The 25,400-nt window shown below is 40.9% G+C and overlaps 1 protein-coding gene across 1 annotated transcript; it reads right to left on the reverse strand.

Moving 5' to 3' along the window:
- Window positions 1–1,347: 1,347 nt before the first annotated feature.
- rec8b (REC8 meiotic recombination protein b) lies at window positions 1,348–25,395 on the reverse strand. The gene is made up of 8 exons (XM_010780960.1): window positions 25,313–25,395; window positions 24,725–24,800; window positions 3,180–3,355; window positions 2,894–2,933; window positions 2,431–2,506; window positions 2,198–2,299; window positions 1,872–1,978; window positions 1,348–1,749 (listed from the first exon to the last, which is right to left on the reverse strand). The coding sequence occupies exons 1-8, from the start codon at window positions 25,385–25,387 to the stop codon at window positions 1,673–1,675; spliced, it is 729 nt and encodes a 242-aa protein (XP_010779262.1). The 5' UTR covers window positions 25,388–25,395; the 3' UTR covers window positions 1,348–1,672.
- Between the last annotated feature and the right edge of the window lie 5 nt (window positions 25,396–25,400).

A 25,400-nucleotide genomic window follows, 5' to 3' on the forward strand; every position in this document is an offset into this window, starting at 1 on the left:
GACCCTGCTTTCCCACCAATGTGTGTAAACAAACACTCACATTTTGTCCTTCAGTGCCAGTGATGAATTAATAGTGGAGGAGGTGGCCATGACTAACCGGCAAGCTGTTTCAAAGCAAGGCATTTAGCCCTTAACCATGTGGCTCTGTTGTGATCACAATTAGGCATTCCTTCAGTCAAAAGCTTAAGCAGGGTATATGCAGGAATCCTGAAGTCAAATGTAATACCTTTTAATTAAGACCTTTTTTAAGACCCTTTCCATACATTTTAAGACCTCATCGCCACTTTGAGTTTTAACCGTTTACATTAGCGAAACTTTACCTCACATTTACTACTACACAAAATCACGCAACTACGCAATGATTCAGGCAAACTGTAGAATACAACCTCTTTGGACCATTTATTTACTTTACATTTACTTAGTGAAAACAAGCTACAAAATGTAATACCTTGGAAAATGCCGTTTAATACTTTTTAATAGTCTTAATTTTCGCTAAATTGATTTATCAACTTGTAATACTTTTTAAGACCCCGCGGACACCCTGCTTAAGGGACAGTGTATTTCCTGGCAGAGCAACCAGAATGTGTCACAAGTAGTATCAACAAAATCCCCATTCTGCTGTGTTGATGTGAGTGAGGGTTTCTGCAGCACTGACCTCAGCTCAGTCGCAGCGAGGTGCCACATGGATCCTCTCTACATGCAGTGCATTTAACAGGCAAACACTTTAATTGTGTGGAGTTATTGGGGCATGAGGTCAGGCAGGAGTTTTCTGCCAGAGCGGCACAATATGCCGCTGTTGGAGGGGGGGGCAGTGCTGATGTACTTACAAGTCACAATTCACTGGTTTCTTTATGTGTTTCTGCACCATAAGCTTAAATTCGAGTGATGCTTTTCATGCCATTATTCTGGGATTTATCTCAGAAGATCAATATCTGTAAAAAAGAGACACCTCACTTTGCTCATTTTTCCAATTAGGGCGTAACCTCATTTAAAAATGTTTCCAGTTATCCTACTGTCAATGTAAGATGACAACATCATATGGAACATGAAAGAATTAAGTAATTTTCTCAAAAAACGGCAAAGGTTTATTAGGTCTGAATGTGGAAAAACAATTCAACATCTTAAAAAATATCTGTTATTAAGTTAATTATTAAATATCATTCACAGAGAAAATACAAAATGCACAAAGGCTTAATTTAAAATCATTAAAAAAGTTAAAAATCCATACAGAATGTACACACTTTACATGTTCAGATGTTAAACACTTTAACAACAATAAATACAATTCATTTAGTAACACTAATAAATTCATTTGGTATAAATATATTTAAATAAAACTATATGAACAATACAAAACAGATTAAAATGGTTAAAAATGTCTGCTTAAAACACCAGTGAAAAGCAAATAATGCAGTTCAATGTTTCACCCGTATGAGTATTTTAACAATTAATATAAAAACATTTAACTTGTGTGATGTGTTTTTTAAAATGAGTGGCTCTGATGATCTCATGAGTTACCGAAAGGCAAAGGTTCTCATTCATTCATTCATTACATCCATCAATATAAAAAACTGTTCCTCAGCAGGTCGAGTAACAGTGTGTGTGTGAGCATGTGTGTGTGTGTGTGTGAGTGTGTGTGAGCGTGTGGGAGAGTGTGTGTGTTCAGGCGTGTTCAGGCTGCAGGGCTTATGGTGATGCCACTGTAGGGCTCAGTCTGTGCTATGGTCACATGTCCAGCAGACAGCAGCTCTGTAGAACAGGAACATCACAGAATCATCAACATGTTTGTATCATCACTGTTTGTATGTAATTCATTATTAGGTCATCAATGCTTGTCAATATCTTAATTGTCATTAAACGTGCGTGCTCACCCAGCAGTTTGTAGAGTGTGTGAGCTGCAGTGGCGCGGTCGGCCTCTCGGGACACCAGAGAGTCAAAAGTAACTTCTCCAAATCTTTGCAGTCTGGAGGAGATCCAGCTGGGAAACACAAGCAAGGTGAGCAGTGCATCATGGGATCCAACCTCGAGGACTTGTATGGACAGTCACATTAGAATACCTACCACCCATCAGGGCTTCGCTAACTTTGAAAATGATATATTTCTTCTGTTTTTTATTCAACACCATCTTGGCTTCAGGAAAACCTCAAAGCTGAAAGGCTTTTGCTAAAGTCTTGAGTGTGTGTGTTGTAAGGAGTACCTCAGCATGTCCCTGCTCTCTGGGCCAGTCTGAGCCTCGGGCATCTCGATGTTCTCCTCTGCTATTGGCTCCATTTGTGCCTGGGACTCCATATGTGGAGACCTAAACACACACACACACACACACACACACACACACACACACACACACACACACACACACACACACACACACACAGTGATCTCTTTCTATATCCATGGAGCTGTGCCTCTGTCTATCCCCCTGAGACTCACCATCTGCTGACGGGAGTGATCACATCGGTGATGGATCTGTCGTCCCGTGACATGTCCATCAACGTATCTAATGCAGCTGTAGAGACACAAACATATAGAAACACAAAGTCATGTGACCGTAATGTAGTTCCTTTATAACATAACGTTCTTGGGAGTGCATTTACGCTTCAAAAAGCAGGACAGTGTGTGTGTGTGTGTGTGTGTGTGTGTGTGTGTGTGTGTGTGTTTGCCACCGAGCTATTTTCCGCAATATTCTAAAATAATGAAAACTGCTTTCTGTGTGGGGAGCCCTTGCGACGCTACCTTCCAGGTCGGCTTCCAAAAAAGACGTCATCACTGCACCAATCTTTTGTGCAGCCAAAACATGATTTAAAATACTGACATATTGTATGAGAGGGGGGAGAGGAGGGAGAGGAGGGAGAGGAGGGAGAGGAGGGAGAAGGGGGAGAGGAGGGATGCTTACATGAGCCGTCGGCGGGTTGCAGTCCTGACTCACTGGATATCTGAGAGAGAGGGTCAGAGCTTCATGAAAGAGAATAATGTAGCACTCAGCCTGTGACCGCAGGCTAGCTGGCTAACCTTTATTATTACAGACACATCTTCACAAATACCCTCAGATTTGAGCATGGCACTAAAGCTTAATAAGAAATGCCATATTTTATTTTCACAGACAAAACTTCAGGACATGATATACAGTAGAGGCAGGGGCTTTAAAACAAGACTGCTCTAAAAAGACCACCTTCACACACCTCTCTCATGCTCGACTGCCTCCTCTTCCTCTCTGCCCTCAGTATTTCTCTGTCCTGCTCTGACCCCCCTCTCGCCCTCTCCTCCTCATCTTCCTCCTCTCCTCCCCCGAGTCCAGGCAGGGGGGTGAGCAAGGCACACTGTTTCCATAGTGACAGGAGGTCAGCATTGACGAGGGCTGTGGAGGGGTCAAAGGGCAGGTCAGGGTCAGTGTTTGATCATTTCTACACTAAAGCTGATGTTATGAATTTGTGAAAAGGTACAAAGGAATGTGTTGTATCATTACCAAACAATGTGTGTTTGGGGAGTTACACCTTCTTACTATGTGTTGTCTCTGATTGGACATCAAGTTCGAATCTCACCTAAACATTTTAATTCTATAATTGATAGCCGTTGAGACTTATTTAAAGAGCCTGTGACACGAACCCAACAACTGTTGTGCAATGAAATAGTGGGCTACTAGTAATCTGGAACCGTCAGTTTAAAAAAGAAAAAGCGATACCGTTCCGATAAATATCAATAATTTCGAACATCGCGGGAAAATTCCTTCGACTCATTTTGAGGTTTTGGGGGAAGCCGGAAGTGACGTCAATGCGGGAACGCTTCACTGTGCGGCGAGAGAGCCAAACACGGACAAAGTGTGTTGTCATGCGTAGAAATGGTGAATTACTGAGTTTAGGCACGTTAATAACGTTTTAATGAAGTTGACTACAGTATATTCATATGCGTGTTCATGTCAATTCGGCGAACATAAACATAAATGATCGTGGTGAAGATGATGATTCAATTAGGATTAAAAATCGGTAGTGAGAGCTGCTGAATTTCCTCCCGTCGNCTCACCAGCTAAATCCCTCGTCAGTTAAATGCCATTTTACGTTTCCTTACTACACGATACAGTATTTATTATCATTATAGTATTACTATTTTGGCGATTAGATAAAATATATATTATATTTGATGCAACTTTAGTTACATTTCCATGAGTTTTCCAAAACTTTTGGGAAAAATATTGTTTTCCAAAACTTTTCCAGGGCCTGGAATTAGCATTTTGAATTTCCATGACTTTTCCAGGTCTTTAATGACCGTAGACCCTGGTAATATGTGTGGATACATGAAGATGAATTCACTGATTAGAGAACATGTATTCACTATGTTCCTAACAGGAGTGGAAAAAGCGATAAGTGGGCCAACATCCTCTTTTGGAGTCTCAGCTAATGAACTGACCCAATTATAAATCCTCTGAAGATTATTTGATTATCTTGACTGGAAACATGTAAAATGTTACCGAAGCGACTATCACAAATCATAATAATTCTAATTCCTAAATAATGTGGGTCATATTTACACAAAGTGTCACCAAGCAGGGTGGAAGCATCCAGAGGAATCCTCTCATTGCACAGTTATAAACATCGTTATAAAGTCAGTTATGTTCAGGTGAGGCTGCTTCCAAAGGATTTATGATATGTTTGTTTATGACAAGTCTCACCCTGATCGTCCAGTGTGGCGTTGGGACCGGTCAGCAGGGAGTGCTGTGAAGCCGCCTCTCCATTCACATACATTTGCTAAAAATATATAACAAATGTATCATGACAAGGCAGAATACTAACATAAATGTATTTATCATAAGTGTGGACTGAGTCTGAAGAACACAGCATAGTAACAAACAGAATGTGTAAGGAAACATGATACAGAGGTTATTAGTAGGGCTGTCCCGAATACCATTTTTCGGGCTCTGGATATTTGGTAGTAATCAGCGGCAAATATTCGGCAACCGCTTCAATACGTGCATTTCGGTTTATTCACGGCATTCATTTTGTTATTCTACAGTATTGTTGTTTTATAGTTATTTGTTAATGTATACAACCCAATTTGTGTTCTTCAAAATTGAAAAAGATATTGCATTGTGTTTGTTACTTTTGTTGCAGTTGTATTTATGTCTTAAGTGTAATTTGGCTTGAAGTTGTTGTTGCTATGGAAACAACGTGACGGAGATTAACGGAGAAAAGTCCTATCTACATATAAAGACGGAGAAAGTAAACGATAAAGTTTATGGTTAAGTGTTAGCACCCCCCGAGGCACAAGCGCTTACGTTGATATTGGAGATTTCAATCAATTCAATTAAAAAACGAAAAAAACAAAACGAATAACGAAATTGAAACCCGAATAGTACTCCAACCAACGAATATTCATATATGGTACAGCCCTAGTTATTAGTATTGTTTTCTTCCTCCTGTCTGATACCTGATGCACTTCCATATTTAAAAAAAAGTTGAAATTCAAAAGCCAGACACACAGCTGTTTCTATTGTGCATTGTTAAAGGCACAGTCCAGTTAAGGGATCCTTTACAATTTATGATAGAGTCCAATCAATTATTTTCACATCCTTGCCACCATGTTATGTTCTGGTACACTTTGAATCTTCTGTGATTAAAGTCCCTCATGGTATTCCTACGATGAAAGATTACAGGGAGGACAAAGTCCAGCCGTGTGTACAAAGTGATTCACTGTTCTCCTTATACCAAGGGACAGTATGGAGGGAAATTGCACATATTTTGCTAGAATGGGAGTGACCTCCATAAAACAACGCCTCACTTAAAGTAGTTCATGGTTTATCAATGATTGATAATAAACACTGGGATATTTTCAGTTTGTAATGTCTGAGGTGTGGGTCGAAAAACAAATAATGTTTGACACCACCAACAGGTAACATCACAAGAGCATATCTTTAAGCCTATATGGCCGCGTAGAGGCTGAATACGGTATGTTTACTTTAGATAGGTGTGGCATTGACGGTGTGTTTGTGTGAGCCAAAGCCTCAATTGTACTTACGGGCAAAAAGGGCTTGCCTTACCGTCATTAAGATGCGGGAATATTTCAGTTTGTCTTAGACATTATTGTTATACATGAGTACAGGATACATGAGACAGACATCAGATTATTGTGGGATATGCACTTCCGGGTGTAGATATTGTTGTTGTACCTGGTGTGTTTTATAGGGGCTGGGCAGTTGGTGTAATGCCATGAGGCCGAAGAAAGGGTCCTGAGCTCCTTCCGCCTCCTCCATAATATACAGGTTTTCAGGCACATCCAAGGCCAACCTGCCAGAAAAGAGTGAATATGACTTATCAAACTATTGAAAATCACACGCTTCGGGCTGTGCAGGCTAATGTAATGCTATGCACACTTTTATCTGTCTGTTGGTTTCATGACATGATAAAATAATACTAGAGTGAGTTTCATGCACAGCATCTATAGAGTGCAGAATGTAGGAAGATATATTGCATCTGCAGGAGAGCTCATACATTACCGCCGCTAAATGACACAGCTTATTAAACATTTACGAGCCATTCTTCACATGAAAGAAGCTCAATTTGTCCATCACGACTCACGCGATAAAACTCTACCATCTCTTCACAGGTTTTATTCCCCAAAACAATCCCCCTTCATAAATATTCCACTACATGCTTATGAGCTCAGATTTCTCTAACACATATAAAACCTCTGCACAGCTTCACATTTTAGATGCCCTAGGATACAAAACAGTCTTTCACTGCGCATGTGTGTGTGTGTGTGTGTGTGTGTGTGTGTGTGTGTGTGTGTGTGTGTGTGTGTGTGTGTGTGTGTGTGTGTGTGTGTGTGTGTGCAGACCTGTCAGACTCAGCCATGTCAATGTAAGTGCATCTTTTAGAGCGCAGCAGGCGGTCTATGGTCTGTTGAATCTCCGCTGGAAAACAGGAAGACAAATATGAAAAGTTTCAAACACACCTTTTAATAAGTGCAGGTACTTCCTGTAGAAACAGAAGTAGAGGTCATATTGAGGTCAGGGTCTTAAATATTTGACATGGCAAATCTAATGAAGGTCATGTAACCATTCTTTCGTTTCACAACAAGAGGAGTGGACAATGCATCCTAGAAATACATTGTTATAATTATCTAAGGTAATTTATAAAAGATAATTATGTATAAACTCAGGGTTTATTGAAATCCACCTACTAGTCTGGACTAATAAAATAGTGGTATAATTTTCAAAGATCATATTAGGAAACTGGGAAGCCATGCTTTTGAAATACAGCATAAACACATCATGCTCTCTAAATTGTATGTGACAGTTTTGCAGGTTCCTATTTTATTCTACTTATTGTTGAAATGAAATACCATCGCTGAAACAGAAGGTGGATGCTTTCTTGGCATCTCCTGCGCTTATCATTATGCATTGTATTTCACTGTTATCATCCTCCGTGACAACAGCATGATTGTGAATCTGTCGGGCGCAATATCAATGTCAGTGTGTAATTTAAGAGCAGATGAATAGGAACTGTTCAGCTGTGTTTGATGATATTGCATTCATTAGTGCTATATTGGCTTCTTAATGAGACTTGCAAGGGGGGATCTGAGAAAATTCATTGTGCATTTAGGGCTGACAGAGACAACCGGTGTGCTGTGTTTTCATATTTTGGCTGAGCTTATCTTGGAAAGCCGCCTGAAAAAAACTGTTCGTGCTAAACTAAAGATTCTTGCTGCTTGACTGCATTTTTTAACATCTAAATGCTGGCACAGTAACTGAACAAACCATATTTCTTTTGTTATGTCTTATCTTGCAAAAGTAAGTCAAAAAAAATTTATTTTCACTTTCACTATGCCTTAAGTGAACGTTAGTGTGTGTAGATAATGTAGCTTGGACAATGATTATGTTACTCTTTTTTTTAACTGGTCTTCTCCTCTTACCCAGCAAGTAGCCACACTGCCGGTGGTAGACGACGACCACCCCGTACTGCAGCTGAGAGGACAGGTAGAGGGAGAAGCGAGGCCTCGGGAGGGTCGGCTGCAGTGGAGGAACCTGAGCTGTCACATAGTCCAGAATGTCCCCACTGTATTGTTGAGACATTTAACAAAATCAATGATGCAATTTAACATTGTATGTCAAGTCAAACCGGATTTAGGGCCAAACCTAATGATCATTTTCATTTAATTTAGATTTTGTCCATCCCAGTTTCTGAAGATCCAAGGTGATGCCTCTAAATGTCTTGTATGGTAATTCCAAAACAAAAATATATTCAGTTTAACACAATATAAAACAGAAAAGCAGAACATCTCCATAATTGAGGCTGAAAACAGCATTTCTTTCTAACATGAAATATTATCATATAGATGATGGTGATTCAATTGTTCGATTTATGTTGTATGAATTTAGGTTCAAACTCTGGTAGGATTAGCTTTACTGCTAACTATGCTAACCTAGCTGCTGATAGCAAGCTGCTAAAGATGCATTGTAGCACAATGATAAACTTTAACCTGATTTAATGCTGTTTTACAAAGTAATATGACTTTAAGATTGGCGGAAGTGAGATATGGGTAGCTGATGGTAACAACAATGACTATACTTCTATCATTCACAAATCAAACACATCTTTTATATTACTTAATTGCTTGCTAGCATTCTTACCATGTTCTCCCAACATTGACGTTGAGAAGCTCTCTGCGGGTTATCTTGATGCCTCTGGTTGCTGCTAACCTGAATAAGACAAACACATTTAGTTAGAAGACAATATAAAAAATAACATATTGTTGACAGTTTATTCTGTCATGTAATTTAGTTAGCTTAAGACTCCTTACTTTTGTAATATAGTATATTTAATACTAAAAGCTAATGAGCTAGCTTCTTAAACACTCACCAAACTGTGGAAAAACATCCAGTGTGGCGCTTGAGGACATCTGGGTAGAAAAACATTTTTTTTTAGATCAGGCAGAGTATTTGAAGGAAAGAGTTAAAAGGGTGTAGGTCTGTAGGAATTTATTAAGCTAATGTAAAATATAACAAAGACTTCTAACTTTCACCGCGATTTTGTTCCCGCTTCAGATCGCAATGGACCAATCAGGTTGAAGATCCATCACATTCGAAAATAAACACTCACGATCTATGCTCCCGATGCGTTCAATGACCTCACGAAAGTCGTACACTTGACTGTTAGGTGTTAAATTGCATCATTCCATTATTTACAATTTTCACAACTTATCTGTTGTCTCTCTGATCGGTATGAAAAGAGTCACCTGGTTCAATGCTGCTGTCCCATATTCCAGCTTTTCCTTGTAAACTGATGCGGGCACAGTTTTAATTTTTATTTAAATATCTTGTTTTTATTAATATATTCCTTATCATTTTGGATGTATTTTATTTTTGCTTTAGTCTTTATTACTTGGACATTATTTTATTCAGTTTTTGTATTATGCTTGTTAAATTGTGAAAATAAATAAAGTGAACGCATTCATTTTTACAACACACAGTGACATTGACACAGAATTTAATTGTGACATTTAATTTGGGTGATGTTCCATGCATATACCAAGTATTTTAAAATACATTTATTGAATTTATTTGGGCAAGTAGAAATATAAGTTATGTGTAATTTTTGTTTTTGTAAATATTACAGTTTCTATTTTTACCATGATTTTTACCCAGTTAAAAGCAGAGGAAAGCGTGACGTCACCCTCCATATGGGTAGTGGTGAGTAATTGGCCACTCCTCTGGCAGTAACGTGAACGTCGGGTGGTGGAGCCTGATTGAAGCGGCTCATAGAGGAAACTACAGCAGAAGGAAACACACTCTGTCGGCGTTAGTTGCTCAATTTTAGCAGAGCAATCCCTTTAAAATGGCGTACAACAGTCCGTACCGAGCTGCGCCGCAAGTCAACGCACCTCCGGACCAGACTTTTCTGTGGAATATCTTCCAGAGGTGAGTGGGGGAAAGCGGGTTTGTCCGACCGCCTCTCACTCAGCCCCGCAGTGAGAACCGCTGACGTGTGGCGCGGAGAGGAAGAGAGGAGCGCTGGAGGGAAATATTTAATTCAAAGCTCGTTGTTTTTTACTCCAATGTCCTTCTAACTATTTTTGCACCGCATTTAAATTAGTGTTTTGTGAGGTCTTCAGTTCCTGGTCATAACATGCACAGTGTAGCTACAACAAATAGCTCATATAGCTATCACCCCGCTTGTGTGTCAGTGTCACAGAGCTTTATAATCGACTTTTAAGGAAGTGCCAGGCAATCAGTGAGCTGTCTCCTACAGCAAGGAGAGTTGGCAAACTGGGGTCCAAAGACCTCCAGGAGTCCTTGAAATCCTTTCTTCTGGGTTCTTCCAGCTAAATTCAATTTGAGTATATCCATTTATACATACAGATGTGAGAGAATATTTCATGAATGGGTCTTTGAACTGCATGTGTCTGCACCATATCTGCAGCAGTAAAATCAAATCCTCTCGAGATGGGGTTTCCTCAAATATTCTGACAGTTGTGTGTCTTTATGACGCCACTTTTTATGGGAGGCTGCCATAAAGAGAGTGGAAAGCTCTCTCACACAATACATAACCATACTATGTCTTATTCTTCCTTGAGCTGATGTAACAGTATCAGTGGCACTGAAATTCATCAATTTCACTACAGCCTGAGTCAAAAGTGTGTCAGCAGCTGAGAAGGTCGCAGTAGTAGGCAGAGAGGGAAATACTTGATATGCTATGACCCCTGGTAATAGTAAGCTATAGAGTTATGTAATACTGCAGTTTTCTGCTGCTTTGCTTCTCACAACATTGAGATTGCATGCATTGCAAGGTTTGTAGCAGCCTTAACAAATTATTAATGTATGGCTCAAAACCTCAGGTTGCATCTACACATTTTGTCTCATATCTTTTAACATCTCTCTTACATTCCTAATCTTGAATCCACAGGCACGGAAACAGCACCTAACATGACATCGCTTTACGTCATATATGTATAAGATAATGTGAACAAACACAAGTTACCTCTCACATGACAAGCATTGTGCAGCCTCATCTGCTGCCTCCTGGAAAATATCCATCAGAGCAGTGCTGGAATTCCCTCAGTCATGTGACCAGAGTCAAGAGAGCATAGTTGAAGTGGGAGGACTCTCATCTCTGTGTCACACACACACAGAAACACACACACATTTAGCAATGTATGACTCACCGTCCAACTGTTGCACCGTCTTCTGGTATCCATTTAGTTGAAGCCTTACCTTTGAACTCCCTTATTCTGTCTAATCATAATGACAGTGGGACAAACATGAGTCATTCAATCTCTGTGGGCTTCAATGTAGACTGTAGTCGTGCTGTATTTGTCATCTAAATGTTGTCTATTTTTAAACGTATTAAACTCCATGACTTACCACTTTATGAATCATGAGGTAGTCATTTTTTACTTGCTTTTGAATGAGTGACGTTGGTATGTCTACCCAACGCTTCAAGAGTCAAAAACAACTTCAGTCGGATTTAGATCACAACACAGATTTGTTTGCTGTCTTTGTATATACAGTCTATGGTTGCTATGCAGGTAAAACATATTGTCTAATACTGCTTGATGAATACTGATCATTTTGAAATGACAGCATATTCAAACTTGTTAGTAACAGATTACAACATGTAGGAAGAACATGTGGCTTGTCTAGAATGAATTGAAAGTACAGTAAAGTTGATGTGATAACTGTCTCACCTGAAAACAGACTCATTATTTAATCCACAACTTAAACCATGGGTGAAAAACTTTATTACAAAAAGTAGCCATGGAAACTGACTGTTGTGCAGCAGGATTTCCCTGGAAGGGTTTGTAAGTGCGGCTTTAGTTTTCTCCGCTATGTGAGCCAGAATGACATCGTTTAAAATATGGAAAGTAGGGCGAGCTTTGTTTGCGAGCCTTATTCCAACGTGGTTGCTCAATAGGAAACAGTGAAACATGGGAAAAAACTGAACCATGGTGTTTGATGTCCTCCTGCTGTTTCACCTACAAGTTCTGTGCCTGACAGCGTGAAGATGGACGCACCAGATGTCTGTGCTTCCCGGCACGAGGGAGATCTAATGATGTTTCACTTTTTAGGGTCTCTTATGTTAAGTCTGGCGAGGTTACTTCCCCTCAGGCTGGATGAGATGGGAGGAGAGGGAGAGAAGGGGAGAGCTTATGCTACATAGTACACATACTTCTTTGAGTTAATCAATCGGTGCTTGGTGAAGGCAGGGTAGCCCCACTGCCTTCACCAACCCAACCACTCCTCACCTTCAGCGTGTCAAAGCTCTCATTTATGGAGGCATGTTTGGAGCTGTTTTTCTCCCCGAGGAGAGCAGTCAGGTGGCCTTGTGTTTGTTTTTCTTTATTTAAGTATGGAAAGTAAAGCGAGGAGTACACATAGGCTTATGGCTGATCACTGTAGAGACATGGAGATATATAACCGCACGTAAAGAAACCCAGCCCACAAAGTCAGCACTGGGCCGGGTCTGAGGTTTTATTTTGTAGGCCGGGGTTCCCCATCCCCCTCTGCCTTCTTCTTCTATGCTGGTATTTGGTGTGTGTGTGAGTCAGGTTGAGCCAGGCAGCTTGCTGAGGACCAACTGAGTCACTAGAAGTTTGACTGAGCTACGTTTCATACTTCAAGGCCTGTTACAGCCTGCTGTGACACAAGATTTCTATCGGCATAACTACACTCTAGCTATGTTCGTCTGACTAAATAAAGAACCTTGAATCTTGTTATTCATGACACAGTCTAGTCACAGTTGTTACTCTGTTCTATGAGTTTTGTAAATGTATCTTAATAGCTAACTTTCGTGTACTAAGGGACATAGTTTAACACTTAAAGACACACATATTTCAAAAGTAATGTAGTTGTTTTTGAAACTAGATGCTCTTACAGTTTTCTTATATCTTTGTCGTGCATCTTTTAACTGAAGGCTTTCCCTCATGCTTGCTCATTCCTGGATGTTCAGAACACTTTTTAAAGCTCTATTCTGACTGATCAAACACAAGCAGATAAACTAAACTCCTGGAGGTTATTGAAATGTATACACAACATTGCATCATCTCACTAATCTACAAGTTTATTTGCTTTCATTCAACTCATGGATAAGAGGTGTTTAATGATCCTTTTGAGACAATGGAGACTAAAAATAGAAGCCTCTCAGATTTTACCATACCAGCCTGTTCCTCTGACCTTCCTTTAGACACTTAAGTGTGGCTTTGCCGTCATCTGTTGGATTTTCTTCAGCCCCTCCCTGGAATATATGTAGTTGTACACTCAAGCCCCTTTTCAGTTATTCCTTTAAATACTGACACAGAATTAAAAATGATCTCTGTGATAATAAATGAGTCATTGAATTCATTTGTCTTGTAGAAATGCCAAACATGTTCTGAGGAGGCGTTTGGCGCAGTGGCTAGAGCGTTGGTGTTCGGATCAGGGTAGCAATGGTTCAAACCCCACTGCAGTCAGCATGTCGTTGTGTCCCTGAGACACTTCACCCCAAATTGCTCCTGTGGGGATTGTCCACTGTATTGAGTATGGAAGTCGCTTTGGATAAAAGTATCTAACAAGTGACATGTAATGTTCTGCTTCGAGCCTCTATAATGTATTTCCACTTGAGTGTTATCGGTAACTGTAAACTGAATGACTTTGATTGTAAGTCTGACTTCCCCTTTCCTAATGAATCTTTTTATACATTATTTGAAATTCAAATAATGTATAAAAAGATTCATTAGGAAAGGGGAAGTCAGACTTACAATCAAAGTCATTCAGTTTACAGTTACCGATAACACTCAAGTGGAAATANAGGGGGCTGAGCTCTTGCGGGAGATTCTACCGGCAGCTACCGTCTAAACTAAATACTGCCGTGATGAAAAGCCATATCGGGGATTATCAAGGATTCTTTCTGAAACAGTATGGAGCTCAAAGGCTTTCTCTCTCGTTGCCGGTTATACAACGAGGTGAGTTCCTTTTTATTTCCTGCTTCTTCACACACATGCTCTCCAGTACAGGTTAGCTCTGAGTGTTAGCGATGCTAATGTAAACACCGACCATATTATGTCCAAAACAGTCGGGTATTGTTTCTGATAGCAACGTTTCTGATAGGGCCGTGGGTCCACATTTCAGATATTACGTCATATCGGACGCAAATCTGGATCAGTTCCGTTGTAGCCCCGTCTTTAGAGATTTGGGTACGGAGGAAAAGAGAGAGGGTTTTATTTTCTGACGCTGCGTGAGTTCCCTGACACACCGAGGACACATATTCATGTATAAAAGACATCAAAAAGTGCATTTTGCATGATAGGTCCCCTTTAAAATATTTTAAAAGCAATAGCAGAAAATGAGCCAGGATTTTATTGTAAAAAAAACGACATCCTCTACATTCAAAACATATGTTGAGGCACAGTCAGCACATGACAACTGTTTTAGGACTGCACACAGATCAATATTTGGAGTGAGAGGGAATTGGCTGCTCCATTTCGAGACAAACTTTCCCTGTTCTTGCTGATGCTCTTTTCTCCCGTTATTAATGTCTGCAGGTTTCCACTACAGCAGCAGTGACCCGAGCCAGAGATAAGTGTGTGTCTGTCTCCAGATTACTCAAACGGTAATGAATTTATCAAGTTGTCATGGAGAGGAGGCAAATAAATAACAAAGAACAACGAGGGGGTTGTGTAGAATTTGGCCGTGTCACGGTCAGCGGCTACTTACAGATGATGGAGCGCACCGTCACTGGGTTGAATGGAGTCCATGTGCCTGTGAGACAAGAGAAATACAAGGTTAGAAACAACAACACAGTAAAACAGACTAGTGGGTTGATTGGTATCCAATGTAAGAACAGATATGAAATGACTTCCTGAGATTAAAGACCGAAGATAGGTGAGAAAACAACAGATAATCCAGCTTCAGAATTATGATGGGAAAAAAGGTCATATGCTACGTTTTCATTAGAGATTTGGAAGATTGCACAAAGACTGACAAGCACAGAAACTGAGAGCAGCTGGTGTTGCCAATATTATCTGACATATTGTAACAACCAGAAATGTAAACACCGGTAGTCACTCACGGTAACGCCAACCAACAGCGAATAACTGGCTGTGTGGGCGTTACCGTGAGTGACTACCTGTGTTTACATAGTAAGTCAAACTGTCACAATATGACACCTCTCGGCTAAACTATAGCATAAAAGCAGAGTTTTGATCAGGAACGATCTATCTTTTTGTCTTCAGTTTAGTAAAGAAAATAAAGTCTCTTCAGACAAATTTAGATAAGTGAAAAGGACATTTAGTAGTAATATTACATCTTAGAATACAAATATATAATAACTTGATATCCAATGGAAGCCAGTGCAAGACTGCAGACATCATGATCTATCTTTAAAGGGGCCCCAATATGATAGTTTTCTGTTTCATATATTTGTATTTTGTGCCTGACATGTTTCCATGCTTTTATGTTCAAAAAGCTATTTTCTCCCTCTGTCTGAACGCAGAGCCCAGTCTGCTCTGATTGGTTAGCTGGTCGGCTCTGTTGTGATTGGTCAACGGCTTAGAGATGTCCCGCCCCTTACGTGCAATGTGTTGAAGTGCTAGCCAATAGAAGTGCGAGTCCTACATATAGATGTCACTATCTTGTGGAAGTAAACAACGGAGTCCAATTGAGGCATTTCAGGCATTGGTCTTGTATTGGTTGACACTGTGTCAGTGAAGAAACAATCGTACTGATGGTGCACAGTGGGTCGTGTGCAGTTCCCACAGGAGACACACACACACACACACACACACACACACACTGATAATGCATCCTAGATGTCAAAAACACATATAGGAGAAAGTGAGATATGAATCTAATCTCACCAGGAAGTTTAAATCCAGTGACATCCTAAAATCTTATCACAACAGAAATAAAACGCAAGTGGAAGTTGTTAAAACAAACGACTCAAAAGCAGTTTGCCACATTGTATGTCTCTTTTTACGCATGGGGAAAACTCTTTAATCTTGTGAATGTGAATATAGTGTCATTTATATGAGCAGGAAAAGACTGACTGGGCTTTAGCTCTGCAGCATTTTATACTTTATAGCTTTCTCTTCACACTCTCAAGACGCTGAGATTTATCTGGCCGTCGGGATCCTTGCTGACTCACCATCTCACTTTATTACAGAGGCCCGACAGTTCAGGAGCAGAAATAAAGACTAGTGAGGAAGCAGGGAAGACACAAGAGGAGAGAACAATACAGAGAAGGCAGAGGAGAGATGGCAAAGGCAACAAAAGAGAAGACACTAGGAGACGGGAAGAAGCACAAAAGCTTTGCAGTTTAGTTTCTGTTGCAGTAACCTGAACACTTCTGTCTACTTCTGCTGACCTAAGATTCATCACTGCAACTCTATCTGCAAACCCCCCCAAACAACGGCAGACTTTTAGATTCTTATTCACACTGTGTGGCTTTTAGGGCCATGTTTTGGCCAGAATCTGGGCATAGGATACGTATCAAATTGTTATGAATCAATATATTGCCATACTTTAAGATATGATTGGCTTTTTTAAATCCCCTCAAAAAGTCTGTAAAAGTGCCCAAATAAATTATAAAAAGAGGCAGGAATGGCTTTAAGACGCCTCAGGATTTTACGATGCTAAATATATACTCCAGATTTTGTACTTGAATGTTCAAAGAAGGCACTCAACATTTCCTTCCTCTTCCTGGGTTTTGTTTTATTGATGAGCGAGGCTGTCTGGGACTGGGCCCCAAGGCTCACACTGACGCTGGGGTTTGGGCCAAAATCTATATTGCTATCCTCTCTATTGGAGTGGGGATCTAAAGCAACAAAAATGAAGTATTAGAAGTGTGACGAAAACCTCATGTCTCCCATAAGTTTTTTTTATTTGTACCATTTTCTGACCAAATTAAAACAATAAAGTTCTTTAGAAACTATACAGTAACTATGGAATGAGTTTCATGAATTTTAAAGGTCTTCTCATTTAAATCCGACCACACCGGGATGCATTATATTAGTTAGGTCTATAAACACAGATTTAATGGCATAAACTTTGCCAGACACTAGTGCTGCATTCAGGTGCTTTTTATTAATTTGTCTGGTACTTGGTTGATGACCGAATAACTGCAAAACCAATGAAAGGCCCATCGGACCGAGTTTTGCTTTTTGCTTAATGCTAATTAGCCAGTGTTAGCACACAGAGTGTAACACAAGGTAAACATGAGCATGTTTTTCTACTGCAAATGCGTGTTACTTATTAGCATGTGTACTTTAATAAAGACAGTTATAAGATAATATCCATCAAAGTCTGGCTGATTAATGAGTCTATTTCTACTTTACTGGTGTCTGACCATGACCAAACATTTACAGATTCAAATTAGATGACAATACCCACAGATTAAACAGAAAAAGATACAGAGACATCCCAAATATGCTTGTCATGTCTGAATAAATTATGCTCTCGCATTGGCACCATCAGCAAAATGACCAAAGGCAGAGAACAAGCTGTGACCTTCTCACTGAAACACACACACCAGTAGAAAGCTGTGATGTCACCTATGTATGCCAGACAGACTGCGGCTGCCCAGTGTGAGGTGGTCATACTGGTTGAGATGTGTGTGTGCGTCTGCATTTGCAAACTGGCACAATACACCCTCTGTCCTGTCCACACACTGCGCTCTCTCACTGGGGGTGAGGTTGAGAGAGAGAGAAGTGAGAGGGAGGAGGGGCGAGAGGAAATATAGGAGGTGAGAAGAGAGGGAGGCTGCTGGAAAAACAGGGTGGACAGACCGCAGCGTATACTAACACATATAACGGCTGTGCTGGAGCTCAGTGACACACTTGTACACACACACGCTTGACTTTAAACACAAACACATTCTCAGCTACACATCTTAAGTAGATTCTCAGACTTTTCCCAAGGTAACGGTTTGACTTTCAGATGTAAAAGAAAAATAATGAATTATACTTAACAATAATGAACTTTAAGGTAGGAGGAATCAAGGGACGTGCATCATCTTTACCAAATCATCATCACCTTGTCTTCCTGGTGCTGACATTTATATTTGGACAAAGTGGGAGGAAAAATTATGTCCAGAAGTTTGGAATCACCTGTTCACCCATGTGTCTTACCTCTTAAGAATAGTAACTAACTAGCCAATTTGATCAGTCATTTGATCAGTCAGCTGGTTGATGCATAGCATGTCATGTGTGAGACAGACCAGCAGGATGGGATCATGAATCTAGTCACTAATAAACAGTGCCTCAAACTGTAAGCAAACACTTAAAGTGTAAACCCCAGTTAGTGAATCCACGAAGGTTCTCATCCTCTATTAACTATAACAGACATAAGCAGGTTGCTTGCTGTTAAATACCAACCAACTATGTGCAATATGTGCTATTTGTGCAATATATATGCCGTTAATAACTTTGCAAAATATACCTGGCTGCTAAATCCTAAGAACTGTTACAGGATGTGTATTTTGTAAATTGTGTAACTTTTTATTTTATTCAATTTTGTATTATATATTAACTTTTTTTTTACTTTAATACTTTTTATGCATGTAACATTATGTAACATTAAGCTCTCTTTGGCTATTTTTCTGCTGTAACAACGTAGATTTCCCCTCTGTGGGACTAATAAAGGTATTCTGATTCTGAGGTCTGAGAATTGAGAACGGGAATATTGAAATAGCTCAACACACAGGCTATAAGGGCTGCAAGATTTGAAAAAAACAAACATATATACTGTTATTGCAATGACGATAGGATTCAGTACATTAGAGAGAATGTCAATTTATAAAACATTATTCACATATTAAAAGGATGAGGGTGAGTTTCGGACCATCTGTACCATACAAGGATGTTTAGTATGAAAAACATCCTAAACTAAGCTGGGACTTCTGTGCAGCTTCACAATACCTCATTCAGATATTTTTACATATTTTGTCAACACCAAATATTGCTCTTACTGTAATTTGAATATTGCAATTTGTATCATATTCCCATGAATTATGCAGCCCTACCAGCTATCAAAAACAAATGCCCACTGCCATTTACCTCAACTGCAGTGTAACCAAGCTCTACAAAATGCTACAAATGTAGATGTGTAAAGGAAAGAGTAGTTGAATGAGTCTTACTATTCAGCCAACTCTGCATTCTGCCCTGCAAGCCTGTGCTCTCTCAATCGTATAAGCAATTTGAGTGGCTATTACCGCTCCTACACACTGAATACATAACTCGAGGAGGAGTATAAATCTGTGTGCGCAGGAGTGTGGGAGAGCATGACGGAAAGTCGGTATGATGTCTACTCACTGCTGAGCGGAGGGAGGCCAAAGAACTCTATATTTATATCAAATGGCACAGATACAAGACGGCCATATTAGTGTCTCAACAGGGGTTATATTGTCACACCCAAACAGACTGATGGAGGGATGGAGTGAGGGAGGAGAGGAGGAAGGGGAAATAAGAGAGCTTACGCTAACTAAGGTAGCATAAGCAAGGAAAAGGGAGAGAAAGCAGGAAAAAGGGAGGACAAACAGACAGGGGACACAGCAGGAAATGAGTACGTGAGACTGAGAGGAGAGGACGAATGCTGCATCTACGTCTCATGTAGAGTAGTCATGTCATTTTGTTGGTTTGTGATTAACACAAGTCACATTTGTATCCACCGCGGGCAATGCCATGCTTATACTCTAATCTGTTATTACTAGAAATAGTGGACTCATGTTGACAGAGAACAGAGAGCCTCAAAAGCATCAAAACCCTTAAAAAAAGACGAGACAAAAACGATTGAAATAACCCGCGGGGAAAACTGAACAGAGGACAGAAACATGAAAGGGGGAGCTGACAGATTTCAGAAGTGTAAAAAGTCAAGTACTGAAGAGATGAGATAAGAAATAAGAGAGAGAGTGTGGTGCAGAAAGCGGAGAGGATGGAGGAGTGTAAACTGCAACAGCCCCAAGAACCCTGCCTCCCTCACACTGTGCTCTCCTGAGGGGGGAAAGAGGGGGAGGAGAATAGAAGAGATAAACGATATAGACAGAGGTCAAGGGGGACAACAGCAGGATGGGAAACAAAGCTTGTTTAAGAGAGCGGGGCAGAAATTACTCCTAAAACCTGGAAACAAGTTAGTATTTTAACACTTCCGGTTCACTCGTTATTTTTTACGTGTTTGTCGTTGGATGCCTAAAATAAAATCTGCAGTTAACACAAGCTTTCAAGATTTCAGGTTTTGATCAGCATCAGTAAATACCCCACTCATGAATATCCAACACGTCTATGTGTCGTAAAAGATCTGTTGCTAACAAGTGACTAAATGAGACAACTAGCACGCAAAAACATTAGCCGCTTTAGCGGTGGGGACGCATGCTATAATAATGGAGCTAGTTGTAGCCTAGCGTTAGCGTTTTTACATCTGGTGATTGCATTTACGCCTCAAAAATCATAAAGTGGTGTTAATATGTGGAGATTATTCTGCTGGACAAAATGTGTAAGAATCATAGACATGTTTTCGTCACTGAGCTCTTTTTATCCCCAAATTCTTTTTTTTTTAGGGAGCCCTTGTGATGCTAGCTTCAGGGTCCACCTAAAAAAATATGTCACCACTGCACCACGACTCGACTGTGTGAGGTAAATGAAAGCAGTATTTGCAGGGTCTGTGGAGCCCTGACAGACGTGCGGACAGTGACAGGGTTGGTGGCTTCAGCGGGGACAGGATGCAGCGATGTGTGTGTTCAGCTTCAGTGGCTCAGTTTCATGTCACAGTGAGAATAATGAACCGGCGCAATCTGGACCGGGAAACCTGCCGTTCTCTCCCATGTACACAGCGAGGCGCACAACACTGAAACAAGCACGTTAAGCCTGTAACAACGCAAAGCCTGTTCAGTACTGACCCTTGGCTGTAAATGCAGACAAAATGTTCAACACTCACACATACTCGAGATAATCAAACGTGCTCATGCATGCATACACAAACACACACTAATCAGTATGTTGAACCAGAGCCACTGCGCAGCCTGATAACAGCTTCTCTCACTGCTGCTGCTGCTGCTGGCTTCAACACTTCGCTTTTTTTTTTTACTCTGTAGCGCCCAGAAAAAAGGAACTTCTGAGGAGAGTCATCTGCTCAGAAGTCTTTGACAAGGCCATCAGCTCAAAAGGAATTATATAACAAGAGGAAAAACTACACCTGTGCTTTCATTTCTACAAAGCTCCGAAATGTACCATTACCATATTTCAATCTGTTTCGATGCGAGGAAGGTCAAGACGGAGGCGATGCTGATGCAGTGTTGTGTGTGGGCAGGATGAAAACAGATATGTGATCAGCCTGTTACTTTCCTCACTCTGTGAAAGTGTAACACCGGCAGGATTTGAGTAGAGAAGATGACCGGGTATCATTAATTCAACACTTCTCCCCAAACAGCCTTGCTGAATCACAAGTATCCCTCTTTCCTCTGTTCAGAGGGCCCTAGTGGGAGCTGGACCCTTAATCCTGTTTGAACCAGCCTCCTCCTCCTCCTGAGCTACACACACAGGAACAGAGATCGAACTTCCATCACAGGCGGTTGTAATTCTCATGTTCGATCTCTCCCTACTCCCTCTTCATGCTGATTATTTCCTCGGATCAACTCCCATATTGACGCACAGAAATCGCTGATTCACAAGATTTTTTCTATTTTTAATTGACAGATCACTACCTCGTACCAATCAAGCTTTCGGTTCTCACACAGCACATACACAGTTTAAAATGCAGGATTTCGGGAAGATCACCACGCAAATGAAAGCTTGGTGTTTCCACTACCACTATGCGATCATTTGAATCGAAATGAGTAGATATATTGACGCCCATTCATCAGTCGGATAACTATTATTCAAGAGGGCGCAACAAGATGCACCTCAAATGGAAAAACAATGTAGAAAACGTAATGGAAATATGCCATAAGGGTGTGTTTCATGTAAGAATGTGAGGAAGGTTACATCAGATCTGTGTAAAGCGATAAGGAGAATGCCTTTCTCTACATTTAAAAAAGATAATCAGCCACTTTAATGTAGATTTGGGATTTGTGTTGATGGCGGTAATCGGAAAAATCCTTATTGGTACTTTCTTCCACAAGCAGTGTCATTTATCCTGACAGTGACATCACAGCGTTGAGTCGGCTGTCTTCTCAGGGACACTGAGCTTCAGTGATGTATTCTCTTAGAAGCTCATAAACTTTCCACCTGCGTCTCTGCTACCCTGAGACAAAAATAAAACTCCCATTCTTTTTAACAGAGTTCACCAGACAAACCTGGGATACAAATAAAATCACAAACCATTTCTCTCCTTAGACGTGGCAGCTGCTTAAATCAAAGAGTGGCAGAGAGCAATGGTGTGTAGCGAGGGGAGGGATGGAGGAATAAAGAAGACAGAAAAAAGTGGAAAGAGAGTGGGAGACGGAGCAGAAATGATCAGAAATAAGGAGAAGGAAACAAAAAAAAAGGGAGTGGCACCACTGATGCATACCATTCGATAAGGCCTGCTGAAGCTCTGAGTCTGATATCGTTCCACTCCGGTCCTTGTCCACTCTGGGGAAGAAAGCAAAGATTAGATACCGGTGTATTAACTACTTCACACACCCACACACAATAGCAGCGAGCATAAACACTCGCCGGTGGAAACATTATCCTCCTGAGTGTGTGTTGCCTGTCAACGGCCCACTGAGAATGAATGGAGCTCACTGATCGGGACACACAAGGCAGCTTGTACACTCGTGGCTCCCCTGGGACCTGTGTGCGTGTGTGTTGTGTGCGTGTGTGTGCGTGTGTGTTGATTATGAGACAGCAAAAAGTGAAACTGAATGTTGGCAACTGAGAGGAATGATAAAGTGCTACCAGCAGACAGAATGCAATTATCTCAGAAAATCTTACATATTTTTTAAAGAAGGAAACCAAAAGTAAAACTGTTTGATGGTTCGGATGGGCGAGCTGAAACATTATATAAAAAGAGCGTATGAGTTAACATAGTCTTAAACACTTAGCCGACAATGTCCCCAGTTCGATTCTGGGCATGGGTCTTTGTTGACATTTAAACAGTTTAATTTGGGCTTTGGGACATTATGATTTATTATACAACTCATTTCAGTCTGACATTTTATAGGCCAACCAGTAATGAAAACCAATAAGTGGCAGTTTATTTAATAGGGCTACAATACACCTAAAGATTATCTTCATTGTTGAGTATTCCTTAATGTATGTGTCTTTTCAAATAATGTATAAAAAGATTCATTAGGAAAGGGGAAGTCAGACTTACAATCAAAGTCATTAAGGGCGACTGTGGCTGTGAGGGAGTGTGGTCGTCTTTCAACCAGAAGGTTGTGGGTTCGATCCCAGCCCATGCAGTCAACATATCGATGTATCCTTGGGCAAGATACTTAACCCTGAGTTGCTCCCGATGGCATGGCCAACGGTGTGTGAATGTGTGTGAATGTTAGGTCCTAGAGTAAGGTACACTGCTCTGTATGAATGGGTGTGAATGGGTGAATGACATGTAGTATGTAAAGCGCTTTGAGGGGTCTTAAAGACTGGATAAAGCGCTATATAAGTACAGTCCATTTACCATTTACCATTCAGTTTACAGTTACCGATAACACTCAAGGGGAAATACATTATAGAGGCTCGAAGCAGAATATCACATGTCACTTGTTAGACCCTTTTATCCAAAGCGACTTCCATACTCAATACAGTGGGCAATCCCCACAGGAGCAATTTGGGGTGAAGTGTCTCAGGGACACAACGACATGCTGACTGCAGGGGGGTTTGNTGGGCTGGGCTGGGTGCAGTGGCGGACTGGCCATCGGGACGAATCCCGATGGGCCGGTACCGAAGTGGGCCGGTCGGATAAGTCACTAGCACATCCCCCACTCCCCCCGTTGACAATTTACTAGTGGTACCGAGGTGGGCCGGTCGAGAGTCCCGGGCTGATTTTTAGTCCCAGTCCACCACTGGCTACATGACCGTATGATCGCCCATATTGACGCACTTAATTCCTAAACTTCTAACAGATACAAAATAAACCGATCCTTCAGCCTCATATGAGCTCTCAGACACGTTCAAAGTCAAACTGTCATCGCTGTCTGAGCTTGCTGCTGTGTGCGCCATCGTGCGTTTACATGCAGATGCTGGGATCCTGAACGGTGCAGCTGGAGCGCTGTGCCCGCAATGACGTCACCCATAATTTGGCGGGACTTGAAGAATCCCCGAGAAGATCCAGGAAATGGTCAACATTGAAGGGCAGATTAATGGTTATCAAAGTACAAATATCCAAAATCAGTTCAGTAACGGTTTTCAAGGGGAGAATATTTACTCAAATTGATGGGTTTGGATGATGGGGGAAAATCGTGTCACAGGCTCTTTAACTTACTAAAACATGGAAAACGTTTTCTTAGGACATTCATTAATCGGGTTATTTTCCTAAATATTCCCATGTATACTTCACCAGCCAGCTTTCAGGTGACTGAAAAAACGACATTACCTATCTTCCCTTTATTCTTATTAGCATTTTAGCACCTTTGTTATTAGCAATATTACTGTACGTGATTCAGAAAGTGTTATTTCTCTTGGATCATGACACTGAATCTTTATTTATTTAGTAAGGGTTAGGATTTCACAACAGTTTTTTCTCTTTGAAATGGTTTTAAAATCCTGTCTTGATTTGTATTGTGAAAGATAGGAGTGAAGGAATAGTTGTTAATATTAAATTGAATGGCCAGGGGTGAAGTGTGGCGCTGACCTCCACAGGGGGCGCTGAAGAGCTGTGCAGGAGAGGCATGCTTCGTCACGGAGGGAAAATCCAGCAATACTTCAGACTGAGAGGAAGAGAGAAAACATATTAGCCTGATGGTACAGTGTCAGGTAGGATTTGTGTTCGTAGTACACAGTGAAGAGAGGGTTAAAGTCAATGATAGTGTCTCAAAGGTAATTCAAGAAATGAGGGAAGGAAAGAAAGGAAAACTCAATCGATGGGGTCTGCCCCAAAGGGCTCAGAGAGCAGGAGAGTTTAATTAACTCTCACTCGGGTGAATACACACTTTGATGACAGCTCTCTCTTACAGAATTGCAAAAGCTGAAAATCCAATGGTGTGAACTGTTGACTAAAAAGTGGCTGTTTTTAGTGTGCCAGTATGTCTGTTAGATCTCAGGAAAACCCAGATGAACTAAGTGGAAGAACAGTGTGGTGCAATCTCAATAGACTGAAGTCAGTTGAAAGTCACTTAAAAACGATCTCTGAGTGTGTGTGTGTGTGTGTGTGTGTGTGTGTGTGTGTGTGTGTGTGTGTGTGTGTGTGTGTGTGTGTGTGTGTGTGTGTGTGTGTGTGTACCATGCTCAGTGTCTCGGCGTGCGGGTTTAAGATCTGTTCCTTCATTGCCCTCTCACGATATCTGGACCTCAGCATCTGCAAAGACCAG

The sequence above is a fragment of the Notothenia coriiceps genome, unplaced genomic scaffold (assembly GCF_000735185.1).
Source record: "Notothenia coriiceps isolate Sejong01 unplaced genomic scaffold, NC01 NC01_scaffold00022303, whole genome shotgun sequence".
In the NCBI taxonomy this organism is placed as follows: Eukaryota; Metazoa; Chordata; class Actinopteri; order Perciformes; family Nototheniidae; genus Notothenia; species Notothenia coriiceps.